Source organism: Anguilla rostrata, chromosome 7 (assembly GCF_018555375.3).
Source record: "Anguilla rostrata isolate EN2019 chromosome 7, ASM1855537v3, whole genome shotgun sequence".
In the NCBI taxonomy this organism is placed as follows: domain Eukaryota; kingdom Metazoa; phylum Chordata; class Actinopteri; order Anguilliformes; family Anguillidae; genus Anguilla; species Anguilla rostrata.
Window position 1 is genome coordinate 56324649 of NC_057939.1, and position 19577 is coordinate 56344225.

Consider the following 19577-nt stretch of genomic DNA (forward strand, 5'->3'; position numbering starts at 1 on the left):
CTGCAGGCAGAGGGTTGGGCAGCCCTGTTTTACCTACAGGACAGTAGATCTGCAGGCAGGGGGTTGGGCAGCCCTGGTTTACCTAAGGGTAACGCAGGCAGTGAGCCTGGCATACGGCGAATGCAGTGCAGGAGTAGGCGTTCCAGCATTGAGCCTAGGGAAGTAAGGGCTGTTCCCCATTAGAGCTCTAGGGAAGTAAGGGCTGTTCCCCATTAGAGCTCTAGGGAAGTGAGGGCTATTCCCCATTAGAGCTCTAGGGAAGTAAGGGCTATTCCCCATTAGAGCTCTAGGGAAGTGAGGGCTATTCCCCATTAGAGCTCTAGGGAAGTAAGGGCTGTTCCCCATTAGAGCTCTAGGGAAGTAAGGGCTGTTCCCCAGGCTTAGAAGCTTCCTGTTAGGGAAGTGAGGGCTATTCCCCATTAGAGCTCTAGGGAAGTAAGGGCTGTTCCCCATTAGAGCTCTAGGGAAGTGAGGGCTATTCCCCATTAGAGCTCTAGGGAAGTAAGGGCTGTTCCCCATTAGAGCTCTAGGGAAGTAAGGGCTGTTCCCCATTAGAGCTCTAGGGAAGTGAGGGCTATTCCCCATTAGAGCTCTAGGGAAGTAAGGGCTGTTCCCCGTAAGAGAGCAGCTGCAGTTCCTCTCCCCTCCCACAGCAGGCTGTGCGGTTCCTGCTGGATGGAACGCCACACAGAGACTTTCCTCATGAGGTGCAAGAGGCCCTCCAGGCAAGAGCACATCAGCTAATTTACATCTGGCGAATTCTAAATGACGTTAAGGTCCTGTCACCTGGTAGGTCTGCCCCCCACCACACTGAGGCACAGACCTCACAGGCCTGACTCCCCCCTGAGAATATGAATGAGGACCTCAGGAAGATAGTAAAAACAGAGATCAGCACAGATTGTCACACATACTGTTCAGTCTTTAATAAAAAAATATCAAAAGGAAATGGAAAAAGAGTAAAAAACAGAACTGCTGGAAGCTCGCCTGTCCCAGTCAGTCCATGGAGGCTGATGGAAGTGCTCCCACGTTGCCGTGGTAACGGTGCCATAGGCAGAAGTGTTCCCATGTTGCCGCGGTAATGGTGCAGTAGGTGGAAGTGTTCCCATGTTGCCGTGGTAACGGTGTACTAGGCGGAAGTGTTCCCATGTTGCCACGGTAACGGTGCTGTAGGTGGAAATGTTCCCATGTTGTCACGGTAACGGTGCAGTAGGTGGAAGTGTTCCCATGTTGCCACGGTAACGGTGCTGTAGGTGGAAGTTTTCCCATGCTACCACGGTGCAGTAGATTAGTTCCTACATGTGGGCAGGGAATAGTTCCTCATTTCAAAACAGATTTTAAAAAATGTGAGATTCATTTAGAAAATGAAGGAAAGACTGCTCTGTAACCATGGAAATCAGGCAGGCTGCCGGGGGTCCCAGGTAGTTTCATTAAGGCACTGGACTGGCAGAGATCTGCCACCGAGGGTGGTAGGGAGGGGTGTGGGAAGGTGGGGTGGGGCGTGCGGGTGGAAGTGGAGGAGAGGGTAGAACTGGGGGTAGGGGGAGAGGTGGCGGTGGGGGTGGAGGTGGGGGTAGAACTGGTGGTTGGGGTGGAAGTAGGGGCCGGAGTTGGGGTGGTGGTGGGGGTGGGGGTAGAACTGGGGGTGGGGGTGGAGGTGGGGGTAGAACTGGTGGTGGGTGCGGAAGTAGGGGTAGGGGTTGGGGTGGAGGTGGGGGTAGGGGTGGGGGTGGAAGTAGGGGTGGGGGTTGGGGTAGCGGTGGGGGTAGAATTGGGGGTGGGATTGAGGATGGAGGTAGACATAGGGGTGGGGGTAGAATTAGAAATGAGCGCAGGGGTAGTGTTGGGCGTGGGCGTGGGGGTGGGGGGGTAGGAGGGCAGAGCTGGGGTTTGATCTTGCGCCCCCTTTTGGTCCACTGGTTCAGTCTGTTACCATAGTCTCTCCAAGGTCCTGTCATACAGGCTGCAGACTGGTCAATTTCACTGCCTGAAAAGAGCAGAAAAGAAAGAGGGTGAGCTGGTCTGGTCCTGCCCCCCCACCCCCCCCCCAACCCACCCGGGCTGACATTATCAGGGCATCACATCCCAACAGACCAGACCGCCGTCCCCTGTGCCCCCCATGCACACTGGGGTTCAGTCAAGGGCCCCACAGACTGGGCTTCAGTCAGGGACCCCACAGACTGGGGTTCAGTCAACAGCTCCAAAGACTGAACACAGAGGCGTCTGCCAAGCGGTAAATATGCCCACATCCTCCACCGCACCAACCTGCCTGAAGACATCCATCACCTGAGCACTGCGTCAAAAGGCTCGGTACAGAACACTGGGTCGGTTCACTGAGCCCAGCCTCACGAAGTCCACTGCAGTGTTTCCCCTAGGGCTGTTCAGTCAGGCGCCAGGCCACACATTCACAGAAGTCTTCAAAGATCTAGTCTAAATACTCAAACTATCTAAAAGTTATGTATGTATATTTAGGTAATTCCATACATAGTTTTAGAGAAGGTTAAATACTCAAGAGATATGGGTCTGAGTTGATTTATTTTCAACTGTAATGCATGTAGAGCAAGTACAAATGGAAGTAGGTTTTTATGGAACATGGCAGTGAATTTGTGCTTAAAAAACTCACTGAACCCTCTCAGCACCCAGACCAAAAGCCCTAAGGTAAACTCTGCAGTGGAAAATGCGACTTTGGATCCAACTTAAAGGCAAAAAAGGCCAGAGGAACATCTCCCACAAGTATTTCAAACACTCTACAAATCTTCCAACCCCAGAAGCCCCACCACCTTAGAGTAATCAAATAAATTATCTTGAGAAACCATGTCATTGGCTGAATATGCAATTACGCAAATTAAGTCACAAATTAATTTGGGATGGCAGATTAGCAAAAAACTTATAGAGCACATTTTACTCACGAAGCCGTCCTGGCAGGGTGGACATACTTCCCTATCGCATTAAGATACTTGACTGGGGATGGGGGGAGGAAGAAAAGAGAGTGAGAGTGAGAGAGGAACAGATCTGGCCCCCCTCTGTTTGAGGGCCGCCCCCGCACACGAGCGAGCCAACCACACATCCTCACGTGCTGCAGACGGCTCCAGGGGCATGATGGATCTGAAAGCTTGCGCTCCATCGCTGTCCTGTTCCAAAGGTGATCACAGCCGTTTGCTCACAGTACTACATGCAGGGGGGTTCTGTGAACTTGCTTTTAGCAAGTCACTGCAGTGACTCACAGTTAAGGGCTGCAGTGAGTCACAGTTAAGGGCTACAGTGACTCACAGTTCAGGGCTACAGTGACTCACAGTTAAGGGCTGCAGTGAGTCACAGTTAAGGGCTGCAGTGAGTCACAGTTAAGGGCTGCAGTGACTCACAGTTAAGGGCTGCAGTGAGTCACAGTTAAGGGCTACAGTGACTCACAGTTAAGGGCTACAGTGAGTCACAGTTAAGGGCTGCAGTGAGTCACAGTTAAGGGCTGCAGTGACTCACAGTTAAGGGCTGCAGTGACTCACAGTTAAGGGCTACAGTGACTCACAGTTAAGGGCTACAGTGACTCACAGTTAAGGGCTGCAGTGAGTCACAGTTAAGGGCTACAGTGACTCACAGTTAAGGGCTGCAGTGACTCACAGTTAAGGGCTACAGTGACTCACAGTTAAGGGCTGCAGTGAGTCACAGTTAAGGGCTGCAGTGAGTCACAGTTAAGGGCTACAGTGACTCACAGTTCAGGGCTGCAGTGACTCACAGTTCAGGGCTGCAGTGAGTCACAGTTAAGGGCTGCAGTGACTCACAGTTAAGGGCTACAGTGACTCACAGTTCAGGGCTGCAGTGACTCACAGTTAAGGGCTGCAGTGAGTCACAGTTAAGGGCTGCAGTGAGTCACAGTTAAGGGCTACAGTGACTCACAGTTCAGGGCTGCAGTGACTCACAGTTCAGGGCTGCAGTGAGTCACAGTTAAGGGCTGCAGTGACTCACAGTTAAGGGCTACAGTGACTCACAGTTAAGGGCTGCAGTGACTCACAGTTAAGGGCTGCAGTGACTCACAGTTAAGGGCTGCAGTGAGTCACAGTTAAGGGCTGCAGTGATTCACAGTTATTTGATGCTCAAATTACATTTTAAAAGATGAATAAAGCAATTAGGACATTATATGTGGGTGTGTGCTTGTATGTATGAGTATGTGTGTGTATAGGTATATTTGTGTGTGTGTTTGTGAGTGTGCATGTGGGTGTGAGTATATGTGTGTGTATCTATGTGTGCGTGTGTGTGTGTCTGTGAGTGTGGGTGTGAGTATATGTGTGTGTATCTATGTGTGTGTGTGTGTGTTTATTCATGAGTGTGTGTGTGCAGGTGCTGCATCCCTACCCTCTGTCTGGTGATCATCCAGGACTTGATGGTGGGCAGGAGAATGCTGCCCAGCAGGATCTGGGCCGGGTGGTATATCAGCAGCGGCACAGAGATGAGTGACAGGTGCTCATATCCCTCAAACACGATCTTCAGCATGGGGATACCTGAGAACAGAAACAGGATCTTCAGCATGGGGATACCTGAGAACAGAAACAGGATCTTCAGCATGGGGATACCTGAGAACAGAAACAGGATCTTCAGCATGGGGATAGAGTTCATCCTTCTAGTATGGTCCTGTGCATCAGTCTGTGCATTCTGTAGCCCTGGGCTGTGTGCATGACAATGCCTCAGCAAACGAGCCTCAGCAAATCACACCTCAGCAAACGAGCCTCAGCAAATCAGCCTCAGCAAACGAGCCTCAGCAAATCAGCCTCAGCAAACGAGCCTTGGCTCGAAATAGCTATACAAAATAAGTAATTGTACCTTACTGAACCCGTGTTCAGCAGTTGTCTACGATCATGAAAATGCACTTCTTGTACATCGCTTTGGATAAAAGCGTCTGCCAAATGAATGTAATGTAATGTAATGTAATGTAATGCCTCAGCAAATCACACCTCAGCAAACGAGCCTCAGCAAATCAGCCTCAGCAAACGAGCCTGAGTAAACCCCAACCCCGCCCCACCCTGCCCCCCCACGCCGAGGTCATGCCCCCGTCCCGCTCCTCTCTGCTCGCCCTGCCCGTTCTCCCAGAACCCACAACAACGGCGAAAGACCCGCAATATTACCCGTCTTTGTGCTCTTTCCCCCCTTTCTTAACGTGAATTCTGAGAGTAGTCAATAATTTAGAGAGAGCTATTATTTATCTACTATTTATCTATTATTCACATTCATACAAGGGGTTGGTCTGCTGGGGCCAGCTCTCATTTGCAGACACATATTTTGTAAATAGACAGGCACGGAACAGACAGCTCTTACTACTTAAAGAGACAGCCATGCTCACACAAAGTGACACGTACCTTGAATTTAAATGGAACTTGATCAATTTTTAATGTTTTTTAATGCATCATGTGCATTAATTCCCTTTATCCAAAAATGGACAATAGAAGATATTTCAGCAAATGAAACGGAATCCAAGAAGGCCATATCTTGCACATTAATAAACTCCACAAGTCATTCCCATAAATGTTTTGGGTTTAAAACAGATGCGCAGTCAAAGTCCATCACATATGACCATAGCTCCTGGACCTGTTCAGAGGAAAGTGTCACAGTGTCAATCCAATTTAAACCAAGTCACTTAAAAATTTTACAGTATAAAAAAAAATCAATGAAGATCGAAAGGGAATACTAGACGGATTAAAAGGGATCTGGCACTGGTGCTAAAAGATGAGACGGTAGCCATTAGCCTCATAACACAGTGTGGAGGGCATTAATGAGCAGGAGGGCAGGTCTTGGCAGCATGGTGCTATCGCTGTAAATGGCATCGTATCAGCAATGGGCCACACGCAGAAAGGTCGTCCTCACGCTTGGAAACAATGGAGTACTGCCAGGCTGCTACCTGAGCAGGCAGGGCGCAGGATGTGCTGGGGGGGGGGGGCAGTTCTCCCCTCACAGCTACAGTTGGATCCAGTATATTTTACCCCCCCCCCCCCCCCCCATATCTGTCCCAGCTCAGTTTCTTTAACCCTTCTTAAACCCTGAAGAGTTTTTCAGGAATGTTATTTTTTAAAAATATTTTTTTAATTGTAGGTCAGTGTTCTAGAACTCCACGGCTTTCAGTTACCAGTAGTGACTGTGACATCAGCTCTAGAATGTTCAGTTAAGAACGTTCTAATCACGTATTTGTTTAATTCGTAAAGTGTTAAACATTTTAACCGCTTCAAAATATCAATGCTTATTAACTGACATCAGTACTGACATTAATTCATACTTTACTGTAGGTAGTTATTACTAACTTATATTTTGCTATTCATAACTAATTTTGTTTGCTTTGTATCCATATGCAATAATATTGCCTTGTTCTCAATCCCACGTGTACATCTCCACAACCAAGGATCAGTGTTTTGTTTGTTTTTCCTGTCACTTGTACAGGGACTACAGGCACAAAGGTCCTTACAGCCAACACAGCTAAGGAGCAATGCAGTGTCCTGGTGGATACACAAATAAATAAAATTACACTAGCTGTAACTGGATTTGTAAATTCCCAAAGACATTTTTCGCAAGCTACCTCTCGTTTTTCCCGACCCGAATGCGATAATTTCCGGAATTCCATTCTGTGCAATTTCACCCCAGTCAAGGCAAGTTTGGCACAACCCAGAGCGGACGGACTGACGTGTGCACCCCAGTGTGGGCGCTCAGTAAATATGTTCTGATGTTACTCTGTGCTAAGCAGCGACTTTGCGTGTCGTTAACTGTCCTAAAGCGTTAGCCGCGTCTCCGTGGGGTGACTGTAACTGCATGTGTTATGTCTTGGTACACTTAGAACATGAACAAAATCCCTTTTCAAAGGGAATAATGTACAACAACATCAGGACAACATCTGATGTATTTATATATCAAAATGACGCCAAGTTACGATACTACAAACAATATAGGCTATCTTGCCTCACCGAAATGACATAAGATGTATCTCAAAGCAATGCTACCCAATATTTCCTCAGTTCTTTCAAGTCACTTGGCCCTGTGTATAAGCATGCACTACATGAACAGGCCAAACATATGTGTGGATGGCTCTCTCACAGTCAAGATTGATTGAATAGGTGTGTGTATGTCCAATTTGTATTGGTATGTAGGCCTATGTATTTCGCTGCCCAGGCTTTCTGTTGCGTGAATGATAGTATTTTTATTGGTACAAGTGTGTTCGTGAATGTGAATGTAAGATGCTGCCAGGGAAATGTCCCCATGCGGATAAAGAAGTTCTCTATGTATGTATGTACAATATGTGTTTTACATGCAATATTTATTGTACGTAGCAAATATACAATAACTTGCACATGTACTCAAATTCAGTTCAAAAGCAAGTATAAACATGTTTTCTGGAGAAATGTGCTTCCTGTCGTTGCTCAGCAGCAGTTCTGTACATTAATGAATTTATACATTAATTTCAATGTACAATGTTCAATGTGTTCCATGAGGCAATTCGAAATATTTGTCTCTTTGATCTGACAGAAAGTTTGCATGACATTGTGAAATGGTAAGATAAGAAAACACAGGGCCAAGTGACTTGAAAGAACTGAGGAAATATTGGGTAGCATTGCTTTGAGATACATCTTATGTCATTTCGGTGAGGCAAGATAGCCTATATTGTTTGTAGTATCGTAACTTGGCGTCATTTTGATATCAATACTTTTTAGTAACTTGGCATTTTTGTACGTTGAAAACGTGTTTTTTATGAGATATCAGTTCTTTTTGCAAAGCGTTTTATTATGAGAGTGAGAAATGCGACCCTGCCAGAAACGGTTGTGGATTATGGCTATCGTTGTGTGAATCTGTACAGCCTGATGAGCGTGTACCGTTCAGCAGTTTCGGTTTGCTATATATGTAAAACAGTGGCTGTGAGAAAGGATGCAGTGGCGTAAGCGTAAACGCATCAGGAACGCAGATGGAATATGGTATGTACTCACGGATTTGACGTCCATCCAACGAGCCTTGACTGACAAAATAATCAACACGCCCGTAGAATTATAACTCCCTAGGTCGCAACTTGTGTAGCCTTCTGTCCTGCTCCGTTGTCTGTTATTTCGTGGAGATGCACTTTTAGTGTTTGTAAGGTTTATCCTTCTGTCCTGCTCCATTGTCTGTTATTTCGTGGAGATGCACTTTTAGTGTTTGTAAGGTTTATAAGGCATTTTGATAGGCTTATCTGCAGGTAGGAATCCTCTTCGCTGTTTTGCTAAACTAGAACCGGAAAACATGATAGTGGAGAATAGGAGCAGACGCATATGTCCCAGCAGGCTTTGCATATGAGAGAATAACAGCAGTGTGAGAGAAATTAAAATGAAATTACGAAATTCCGTAGTTGAAACAATATGTTTTTAGCAGAATGGGCATGTAGGTGAAGGTTGACATGATCACGGAGTATAGTGCAAAGTAAATGGAGTGACCATGAGCGAGCTTGTATTCCTTATCAAATGGTATATATAACAGTCGGTATTGAACGTTAATTGTTGAAGTGGAGGGTTAAATAACATTGCACACATTATTTGCCTGTAATGTGATGTAATCTACTGCACGAATGTGTTTTTCTCATGTTCAGTGCTAGTAGTTATACTTGTGAGTGAATCATGATTTTAAATGTAATGTTTTAATGCGGAGTTGCAGAATATACGTAGTAATTGTGTGTAGCCTATGTGGCTAGATAGAGAACTGGGCGAGGTAACATGAATGTAGAAACGTGGCGTTTGCTGATATTAAGGTTTTTTACGGTAGCCAAGTGAAGAAATATAGTTAGTAGAAATGGCACAGTGGTGAACTGGTGTAACTTTTAAATAAAAGGAATACATTTGCGTCATGAAATGCATATGGGTGGCCGTGAGTGAGTGAGGTTTACCAGTCTGTGACTTCGTTAGCTAATGCCATAGCTATGCAATGCGTGAAATATCATTAGCGAACCTGCCGGTGGTTTTAAAGAAGAACACAAGCCAGTAAGCACAGAAGAGCTTCCGTTGAATCCATATGGCTTAGCAATATTGTAGCCGGTAAATAACTGAACGTACAGACGGTAAGTCATAATGCATATTAACCGGCTACAATATTGCTAAGATATAAATGAACAGTGAACGGCGGGTAGATGTGGTGCAAAAGCAATAATTTAGAAGTAGTAGACAATTATTAGTGAGGGTCGAAGCAAGTTAAAGAAACGTGTGCCAAGCTGGGCTTGAACATACGACCCAGTGTTCCCAAGCCTGTAACCGTACCCACTAGGCCACGGACGGACAAGCTGTTCAAACCGCGGAGTTGCAGAATGTACATAAGTAGTAATTGTTTGTAGCGTATGTGGCTAGATAGAGAACAGGGCGAGGTAACATGAATGTAGAAACGTGGCGTTTGCTGATATTAAGGTTTTGTACGGTAGCCAAGTGAAGAAATATTGTTAGTAGAAATGGCACAGTGGTGAACTGGTGTAACTTTTAAATAAAAGGAGTACATTTGCGTCATGAAATGCATATGGGTGGCCGTGAGCGAGTGAGGTTTACCAGTCTGTGACTTAGTTAGCTAATGCCATAGCTATGCAATGCGTGAAATATCATTAGCGAACCTGCCGGTGGTTTTAAAGAAGAACACAAGCCAGTAAACACAGAAGAGCTTCCGTTGAATCCATATGGCTTTGCAATATTGTAGCCGGTCAATAACTGAATGTACAGACGGTAAGTCATAATGCATAGGCCTATATCTTAGCAATATTGTAGCCGGTTAATAACTGAACGGTGAACGGCGGGTAGATATGGTGCAAAAGCAATAATTAAGAAATAGTAGACAATTATTAGTGAGGGTCGAAGCAAGTTAATGAAACGTGTTCCAAGCTGGGCTTGAACCTACGACCCCATGTTCCCAAGACTGTAACCTTACCCACTAGGCCACAGGCGGACTAGCTGTTTAAACGCGAAATGTTTCAGAGTAAAAATGTATGGGTATTTTGCGTGTGTATGCGCGTTTTTGATTGGGTCGTGTAGGTGCAGATTTGGCTGGTGTCAGTGAAATGTCCAATGGGGAGACATGTTGTTAGTGGGATAGGCGGCAGGAAAAATAAGAATGAGAAGAAGAAGAAGGAGAAAACGCAAAATCCCCTTAGTTTGGGGCTTTATTGTGTGGACATGTGAAGTTGTTTATGAATTCTGTCTGTTGAAATGGGGTCAGAATGTACAGAATTTAATATTTTTAAGGGCTGAGTGTCTGTGGCTGTTGTGGTTATTTCTGTGGGGAACCCTGAAAAGTGCCAAACTCTCGGTGCTGTATAGGTATGGGGCATGCCCCCGCCAAGGCGTAACTTGGCGGGATGGCATACCTGCCATCCCAATTATACATTTTAGGCTGGCATCAATTTTAAAAGCATTTTAAAGGGAAGTCAAGGCGACTCCCCTTCCTACACCACACGTCACAGAGAGAGCGGCCAGGCAAATGGATTAAATTCACGTCAAACTGCATGAACAACTGATGAGGACAGAAGAAGAGCTTCTCTGTGAGAGCGGGGAGAGGGCGGAGGACATGTGACGGGGACTTCAGAGGGAAGTTTAATGGCGGTATCGCGGCGGGATCATGACGGGATCATGGTGGGATCATGGCGGGATCATGGCGGTATTGCAGTGGGATCATGACGGGATCATGGTGGGATCATGGTGGGATCACGGCGGGATCATGGCGGGATCATGGCGGTATTGCAGTGGGATCATGGCGGGATCATGGTGGGTTGAAGTCGGGATCATGGCGGGATCATGGCGGGTTGAAGTCGGGATCATGGCGGGTTGAAGTCGGGATCATGGCGGGATCATGGCCAGACATCATGTGAGGAGATGAGCAGCGCGTTCTGGGGTGCATTACTACCCCCTCCCAGCGTGTTCCGGGGGTGCATTACTACCCCCTCCCAGCGCTGGGGAGATCTCCTAATGCACCCCCGCCCCCTTTCCGTGTCAGGCGTGACACGTTTGTCAAAAAATTACCCGACAGATTCTGACATGTCTGCACACTCCAGAAGGAGCACATTCAAGTGACATCTGCCAACGATGTCTAAGTTCCACCCACCCCCCCCCTGGCGGGGGAGGCAAAGCAACCAGGACGAGAGCCGCTGCTAACCTTAGCTTTCCCAGCACGGCTGCACTTTCACTCTTATACAGGAATAAGGAGCACGGCACCACCACCACCTCCTGCTCTTCAACTCTCAGAGCCCCACTCCTCAGAGCCCCGCCCCCAGAGCCCCACCCCCAGAGCCCCACCCCATGGAGCCCCACCCCCAGAGCCACACCCCCCCAGAGCCCCACCCCTCAGAGCCCTGGTCCCCAGAGCCCCACCCCTCAGAGCCCCACCCCCCCCAGAGCCCCACCCCTCAAAGCCACCGCTGATAAAGACGGACGAACAGTGACAGCCAGGTGAGACGGGCCGCCCAGCTACCTGTACTCACGCTCACCGGCTGTTTGTTTGTCTTTGATCCCGGGCCAGCTTGTCTTTCACTCAGAATCTTCGGCAATTTTGTTTTTATCGCAGGAAATCCAGCAGCTCAGGAGCAAAGTGGTAAACACGTCATTCTCACTTCACACACTGATTCTGAGATGCCCTGGTCTTTATTCTTCCAAACGCGCTATAAAACACATCATGTGGAGTTTAGAGACTTCAGCAGCTGTGTGGCTATCACACAAGCTCTGTACCACCTTATCTCAGAGCCGTTCACGGGGTCACGATATTCAAAATAAAAGTCTGTGAGCAGAATTATAGATATCTCAAATACAAGCCCTAATACAAACTTATTGGCCAAGTAAACAAATAACATCATCAATTGAGACATAGACCCTGTTGAAGTCTCATTCTCAGAATGCCCGAAAGCAGTGTTAGAGTTCACGCCAAGAACTGCCAAGCAAGCTCAAAGAAGATGGATTCTGCGCAGACATCACTACAGGGTATGTGCAAAAAGCATCTTAAACCTCTCAAAACCTTTACAGCTCCATACAGGCCACAGGCAAGGACACCTCCCTGCTCGTCTCCCTTCAGCATTTATTACATGAGAAATAACCCAGCAGAGCCCTACAAGCCTGGCCCACAGTGCACCCTTTAGACCCACAGAGGCCTGGGCTAATCCACACTACTGCTCTGGGGCAGGAGGACGACTCTCCAACAACATCACAGGCTCCAGCAAGGCAAGGCCAGGACAACTGACAGGGAGGGCCTACAGTAGACAGACACATGAAACATGCAAAATATAGATGCTTAGAAAATATACATATTAATGGAAAATAGTTTTTAACAGAGCTTTGTATTCGGTATGAAGCTCAGCTTGACTAAGCGGACCCACTGTGTTTTATGGCCAATAATAAAGAAGATAACGGAAAGCCGACGGGTAGCGCTGGCATTAGCCCGCGCCCGCAGACCAGAGCCCAGAGGAGGCGGGACAGGTCACAGCGCGCCCGCGTCTCCTCACTTTAACACCGTTACGCAACGCACTCATCCCCCGCGCTCCAGCTGCACCGCCATACCGCCACTCTCCCGCCATTAAAGACGGATGAGCTGGACGGCCGCAAAAACAACATAATGCAGTTTGTGTGTCGCGCCCGCTTCACGCCCAGCTGAAACTCTAACGGGCCAAATGAATAATTCGAGGACCGAGAAAAGGGAACGGCGTCTTTGTTATTCATCCGTCTCTCTGTCACGAGACGAGCAGGAAAGATGCCGCACTTCAAGCGAACCATCGCCCCCAGGGGCGAGGCTGCGCAGTTCAAACAAAGTAAACAACTGTTTCTCTCTGATGCGCGTTTTTGTACCGCTGCAGGCAAAGTCGCCTTGCCTACCCAGCAGCCACTGCGGCACAGCCGGCAGGGAGCAGAGATTCTCACAGACCGATGACGAGACACAGGAGACCCACTCCTAATCACTCTGAGAAATACACCGGTTAGTTTGTAATAACTCCGATTAATTAAATACACCAGTTAGTTTGTAATAGCTCCGATTAATTAAATACACCAGTTAGTTGTAAATGCACTTTATGACTTGTAATACACAATGTATATACAAATATTCTTCACAGTATATTGCCTGTGATGCTGACTTTCTTTTCCTGGATATTTCACATAGCAAAGAGAATCCTGGTTATAGCATTATTACATATATCGCAGGTTTATTTTTTAAAAAGAACTGATTATAATAAACAACTTTATAATAAACAACTTGCCTTTAGGGGATGTTCTATACTACTTGCAAATACTGTTTGAAGCACATTACTGTAAAACAAAACTGAAACAAAAAGAGTACCACCTGACTGGGTTCTCACAGGTAGAGTACCACCTGACTGGGTTCTCACAGGTAGAGTACCACCTGACTGGATTTTCACAGGTAGAGTACCACCTGACTGGGTTCTCACAGGTAGAGTACCACCTGACTGGGTTCTCACAGGTAGAGTACCACCTGACTGGTACCACCTAATGCAGTGCAGCCCTGCACTGTGTTCAGTACTGTCTCAGCCTCACACACAGAGCTGACATTCAGCCATATTCAATTCCAGCTCCTTCATATCACAATGTTTCATATGTCCTTCAGTTTTTTCAATAAAAAATCACAACACAAATTGAATACAAATAAGTCCACCTATGAAAAGAAAAACACAAATGCATTTTTAGTACACACAGACATATACACTCATAACAGCACATGTTTATTTCATGTTTATATGGGGGAGTGAAGTTCCATATTCTATAAAATACAGCAATCACAACAAGCAGGCGCAAGCTACTGCAAATGCTGCGGTATTTTACTCCAAAAAAGGAAAAGAAGCCCCAAACGCTTTGCATGTTACTTTTAAGTGCAAATTAGACTTAATTAAAAAACGTATCTCAAATTTGTTGACACAAGGAGAGCGGATTGATATTGATTCAGCCACTTCCAAACCTGACACCCCTGGTAGGCAGAAAAGGTACAAAGGTTTACCTAAATGCTTATTTAAATTGTGGAGCTCAGGGCGAGAAGAAATGTATCTTTCAGCAATAACATCTGGCGAGATGTAACATTTGCACAAGCAGCTCTTTGTGTAGGGGTAATTCATTACGGCTGGGGTAACACTGTTCCTTTGAACACAAAGCAGAGTAGCTGCACCACAATCCATCTGAAGTCAGCGGGGGGGAAAGTGGCAATATTTAAATTACATAATTAAGTCTCACTTATGGAGATTTCACACATCTGCTGAAACGCAGGCATGTGCTGGGTGCTCTGTTTGGAGCAGTGGAACAGGAGTAGTCTCTCCTATGAGCAGTGGAACATGAGTAGCCTCTCCTTGGAGCAGTGGAACAGGAGTAGTCTCGGTTTGGAGCAGTGGAACAGGAGTAGTCTCGGTTTGGAGCAATGGAACAGGAGTAGTCTCTCCTATGAGCAGTGGAACATGAGTAGTCTCTCCTTGGAGCAGTGGAACAGGAGCAGCCTCTCCTTGGAGCAGTGGAACAGGAGCAGCCTCTCCTTGGAGCAGTGGAACAGGAGTAGTCTCGGTTTGGAGCAGTGGAACAGGAGTAGTCTCGGTTTGGAGCATTGGAACAGGAGTAGTCTCGGTTCGGAGCAGTGGAACAGGAGTAGTCTCTCATACCGTAAATAAATGTAGGGCCCTCATTTACTTACTGTAGATGGATCGGCAGACTCCCAGCCCTGACTCCCACAGGCTGATCTCAGAGACCGGGGCGTCAGCACCCTGTACCCCCCAGCTCCCTCTCTGTACCCCGACTGTTATGAGGGTTTGATAGTAATGAGGATACGGGGGGAAGGGCAAAAAAGGGGCTCTAATAAATTCAGTCCCCAGAGTCCTAGGCCTCCTCCTCCAGTCTCCAGGGGCAGGGATTATAAAGAGGTACCAGCTGGGCTGTGCCCTGCTACCCTGCCCCCCCCCCCCAATGACCGCCCTCATGATGAAGGGTGGCCAATCCCCCCCTCCTCACAGGCAGTCATTAAAGCAGAATGGATAAAGGAGCGCAGACACCTTGGCACGCGCTCTAATGAAAGCCATGAATCTAATTCAGCTAAAGAACATATTAGCAGCATCATTAAGGGGAGCAGAAGGCCAGATTGGGGTGATCTGACAGGCCCTCTACCCCTCCCAGCCCATAACAGGCCCTCCACACCCCCGCCCCCCGGCCATAACAGGCCCTCTACCCCCCCCCCCCTCCCGAGCCGTAACAGGCACAGGACAATGTACGGATGTGTACGGATCTCACAGCTCTGAATGCCCATATTCATTGCTGCTGTATAAAATAGTGCCCAATGCTACACTTCTACATAACGAAGGCAACAACAGGCTCATTCTTCTATTGCTGCAGACAAAGCAGCGGGACAAAGCAGTAAAGCCCGGCAGTAGTACAGAAGCAAACTGAAACTGTGTGACCCCTCCTGGTCTCCGCAGGACACCCTGCTTAAGTACCGGGTCAATAAAATAAAAATAAAACCTTCCCATTTATACAACTGAACATCTCAGATTATTGTGTCCTCTTCCTCTTGGTACAAACTACTTTAAACATACTTAACATTCATAGCACATGTTCAAAAGAGCTGACTTTTATCTTTAAATTAAACAGAAATGTTAAAGTGTAAAGTATCTTAATTTGCCAGTTTCTGTGGAAGGAAGAACAGAAACTCAAACCTGATGCAAGAGTGAGTAAAAAAAAAAAAAAAAAAAAAAAAGGGGAGTGGGGGAATCAGCCAGAGAATCCGATTTCCACAGGAAAGGAAGATAAAATAGTGTTTTGGGATGTAGGCATTCACAACAAGCAAAAGACATAATCTGTCCCCAAAGTCGCCGATCAATCAGGGACAAGCGTGGCGTGCAGAGCAAATCTCAAACAGACTGCCTAGCTTCCAATCGTGTCTGCTAACGCTAACGCTGACACAGGCGAACTCTTCACTCAATGGGACGGAGTGTGGCACAGTGGGTAAGGAACTGCGCTTGTAACCGAAAGGTCGCAGGTTCGATTCCAGGGTAAGGACACTGCCGTTGTACCCTTGAGCAAGGTACTTAACCTGCATTGCTTCAGTATATATCCAGCTGTATAAATGGATACAATGTAAAGTGCTATGTAAAAAGTTGTGTAAGTCGCTCTGGATAAGAGCGTCTGCTAAATGCCTGTAATGTAATGTAATGTCAATGCTAACGCACACGGCTGCTGGGTGGATGAGTGGTGTAAACAGCAGCTCATTACACACACCTGTGAGTCCTCGCGTGAGGCCCCGCCCTGTGGCCCCCTGCGGGCCCCATGACCCTCTGAAGCGGGCCCCCACCCTGTCCAGTAGCCCCCTGTGGCCCCCATGACCCTGTGCAGTGGGCCTCAGTAAAGAGCCGTGATGAAAGGAGCAGAAATGCTTGTCAGGGCCGCGGGTTTACGCTCTCCTGGCACCGGGGGTAAATCACGCATCCGCACGGCCGAGCCGCTGCAGACGGGCCGGGCCCCGCAGGACGCATCAAACTTTCAACGGCTGCTCGCTTCCTCGGGACAAACGCGACAGATCGGCCCGCTGCTCTGGAGCTGGGAGAGGCTGGCTTGAGCAGGAGCAAGCACGTTGACGTTACAGCAGTGCCGTTAACATTTAAACCACCATTTGCCACTTATGGGTCCTCAGGCACAGTGCTAACGATAAGAGTGCGGTGCTAACGTCAAGAGCGCAGCGCTAACGACAAGAGCGCAGTGCTAACGACAAGAGCGCGGCGCTAACGACAAGAGCGCGGCGCTAACGACAAGAGCGCGGCGCTAACGTCAAGAGCGGCGCTAACGACAAGAGCGCGGCGCTAACGTCAAGAGCGCGGCGCTAACGACAAGAGCGCGGCGCTAACGACAAGCGGCGCTAACGTCAAGAGCGCGCCTAACGACAAGAGCGCGGCGCTAACGCAAGAGCGCGGCGCTAACGACAAGAGCGCGGCGCTAACGACAAGAGCGCGGCGCTAACGTCAAGAGCGGCGCTAACGCAAGACGGCGCTAACGACAAAGCGCTGCGCTAACGACAAGAGCGCGGCGCTAACGACAAGAGCGCGGCGCAAACGACAAGAGCGCGGCGCTAACGACAAGAGCGCGGCGCTAACGACAAGAGCGCGGAGCTAACGACCAGAGCACAGCGCTAACGACAAGAGCGTGGTGCTAACGATAAGAGCACGGCGCTAACGACAAGAGCGTGGTGCTAACGATAAGAGCACAGCGCTAACGATAAGAGCGTGGTGCTAACGATAAGAGCACAGCGCTAACGATAAGAGCACAGCGCTAACGATAAGAGCGTGGCGCTAACGATAAGAGCACAGCGCTAACGATAAGAGCACAGCGCTAATGATTAAATGAATGAAATACCACTCCAGCATGCTTGTGTATACGTACACATGCCTCTCCTATCCTACAAGCTTTCGGTCATTTTCCTTCACATGAGGGTGAGTATACAGAGTCAGATAAACGCAGAGGATGCATTATGTGACAGTGAGAAGGCGGTGTCATTATTATTACAGGTTAATACAATTTAGGGTTCCTAAATTTTTAATACTGCTTAGTGCATATATAAATATTATATGAGCGTTTTATGCTCCAGATACTGTAACACAGAGGCTAATCAGCATAAGCTGGCGACGTGGAGCCATCACAGGCTGTTTCTGTGGGGATAACTTCACTCAAGAAACTTCACTCAAGAGCTTTCAGTGTCCAAATGCTTCAATACAACACACACAGATTACAGACAAGAAAAATACTGCCATAAATGCTCCTATATAACCTTATGCAATGTTGGTGAAAAACGTCAATGTTGCTTCAAAACAATAATAAGGAGAAAAAACACAATGGAGCAATTCATCAATTGCATTTGACCCATGAAATTCCATTGCATTCCAAAAGTCTTTTAATCACTGGGATTTTCCACTGCACTTTCATTGTTTTCCTGATGGATTATCAAATCCATCAGTCCATCTATTGGACACTCAAGACTTAATTAACGTGAGAGTGGTGTTTAGCGATGTGATTAATATTTAACCCTCACTCCCCTCTGCTCTGCCACTTACACAACCTCAGTACAGTAAGGAGAGGCTCCTGCACGATGGTCACATGAAAAATGCACGCGCTACTTACGCCGGACGGCTATTCAAATGAAGACGGTTCTGCACTCGGAGACCAGCCACACGAAACAGAACTCCATCTACTCACCCAAACAGCACTTCTGCACGTGCAGTATACAGCATCCCATATGAAGCAATCATAGCCTCTTAATTTGGCTTTCGTCAGAACAATAAGCAATTAATTCCGTCTGCGTGCACTTCTTTCAACATTAAAACTGTTTCTGTCAGACTGCTTGGTGGTCAATTTTATTTTTTAAAGGAATGTGGATTCATAAAAATGTGTTATACATGACGTGGTAAAAAACCACTACTAACCCTAGCCTAACCCTAACCCGTCCAGCCCAGGCAGTCCTAACCCTAACCCAACCCCAACCCTAACCCATCCGGCCCAGGCAGTCCTAACCCTAACCCCGACCCTAACCCTAACCCCAACCCCAACACTAACCCAATACAGGCCAGACAGCCTAACCTAACGTCCACACCACCACCAACCAACCCCAGAGTGTCAGCAGAGTGCAGCACCTACCTACGCAGGATGTGTGGAGTAAAACAGAGCGCAATGTCCGCGGTGTGCCAGACTTCGCAGGCGGCGGGAAATACCAGAGCGTCATTCGGCTGGGCAGATACGGGGCGCGGGGGAGGAATACGGCGTGTCGGTGGGGGGGAGGAATACGGGGCGTGGAACGGGGGGGGAATACGGGGGGGAGGATACGGGGGGGGGGAAGGGGGGGGAATACGGGGCGTGGGGGGGAGGAATACGGGGCGTGGGGGGAGGAATACGGGCGGGGGGGGAGGAATACGGGGCGTGGGGGGGGAATACGGGGCGTGGAGGAGTGGCGGGGAGGAATACGGGCGTGGGGGGGAATACGGGGCGTGGGGGGAGGAATACGGGCGGGGGGGGGAATACGGGGCGTGGGGGGGAGGAGTACGGGGCGTGGGGGGGAGGATACGGGGCGTGGGGGGAGGAATACGGGGCGCGGGGGGAGGAATACGGGGCGCGGGGGGGAGGAGTTTGGCGAGCTCTGAGGGCGTGATACGTACCGCGTGGTGAAGAGAAATGTTAGCAGCATGAAGCCCAGCTGGATGGAGAAGACTGCGGGAGACAGACAGACAGACACAGAGATGGACAGAGAAACAGAAAACCATTTATTAAAGAAAATGACAAACAACAAGGCTGATATTCATGAGCACAGCAGGCGAGGAGGTCTTCATTCAGCCCATGGTGGATCTGGATTTTAGTTCTTTCTCCTTCGAATTGAGTAAAACAGAAAAACCAAAGTTTCATTTTCTCCCCCAGAGAGCTTTAAGCCACGTTCAGTATAAATGAATCAGCAAAATGGCTTCCATTCCATTTGTCAGGGTTGGAGTGAAAATAAAGTAGATTCAACAAATATCAATGACAAGGGTCTTTAAACATTTCACTTCAAAAAGTAAAATAAAAACACAGAATAAAAATAACTGGGTTTTATTTTTTCTTCAGCATTTGATTTATATTGAAAAA

The 19577-nt window shown here is 47.9% G+C and overlaps 1 protein-coding gene across 1 annotated transcript in view; it reads right to left on the reverse strand.

The window, feature by feature from the left end:
- Positions 1-898: 898 nt before the first annotated feature.
- slc10a7 (solute carrier family 10 member 7) overlaps positions 899-19577 on the reverse strand; it is a 64468-nt gene continuing 45789 nt past the window's right edge. The window contains 6 exon segments of the mRNA XM_064345352.1: positions 899-1984; positions 4345-4490; positions 6373-6405; positions 15839-15865; positions 18370-18392; positions 19118-19169. Of these exon segments, the coding sequence (XP_064201422.1) occupies positions 1952-1984; positions 4345-4490; positions 6373-6405; positions 15839-15865; positions 18370-18392; positions 19118-19169 (314 nt within the window). The 3' untranslated portion in view covers positions 899-1951.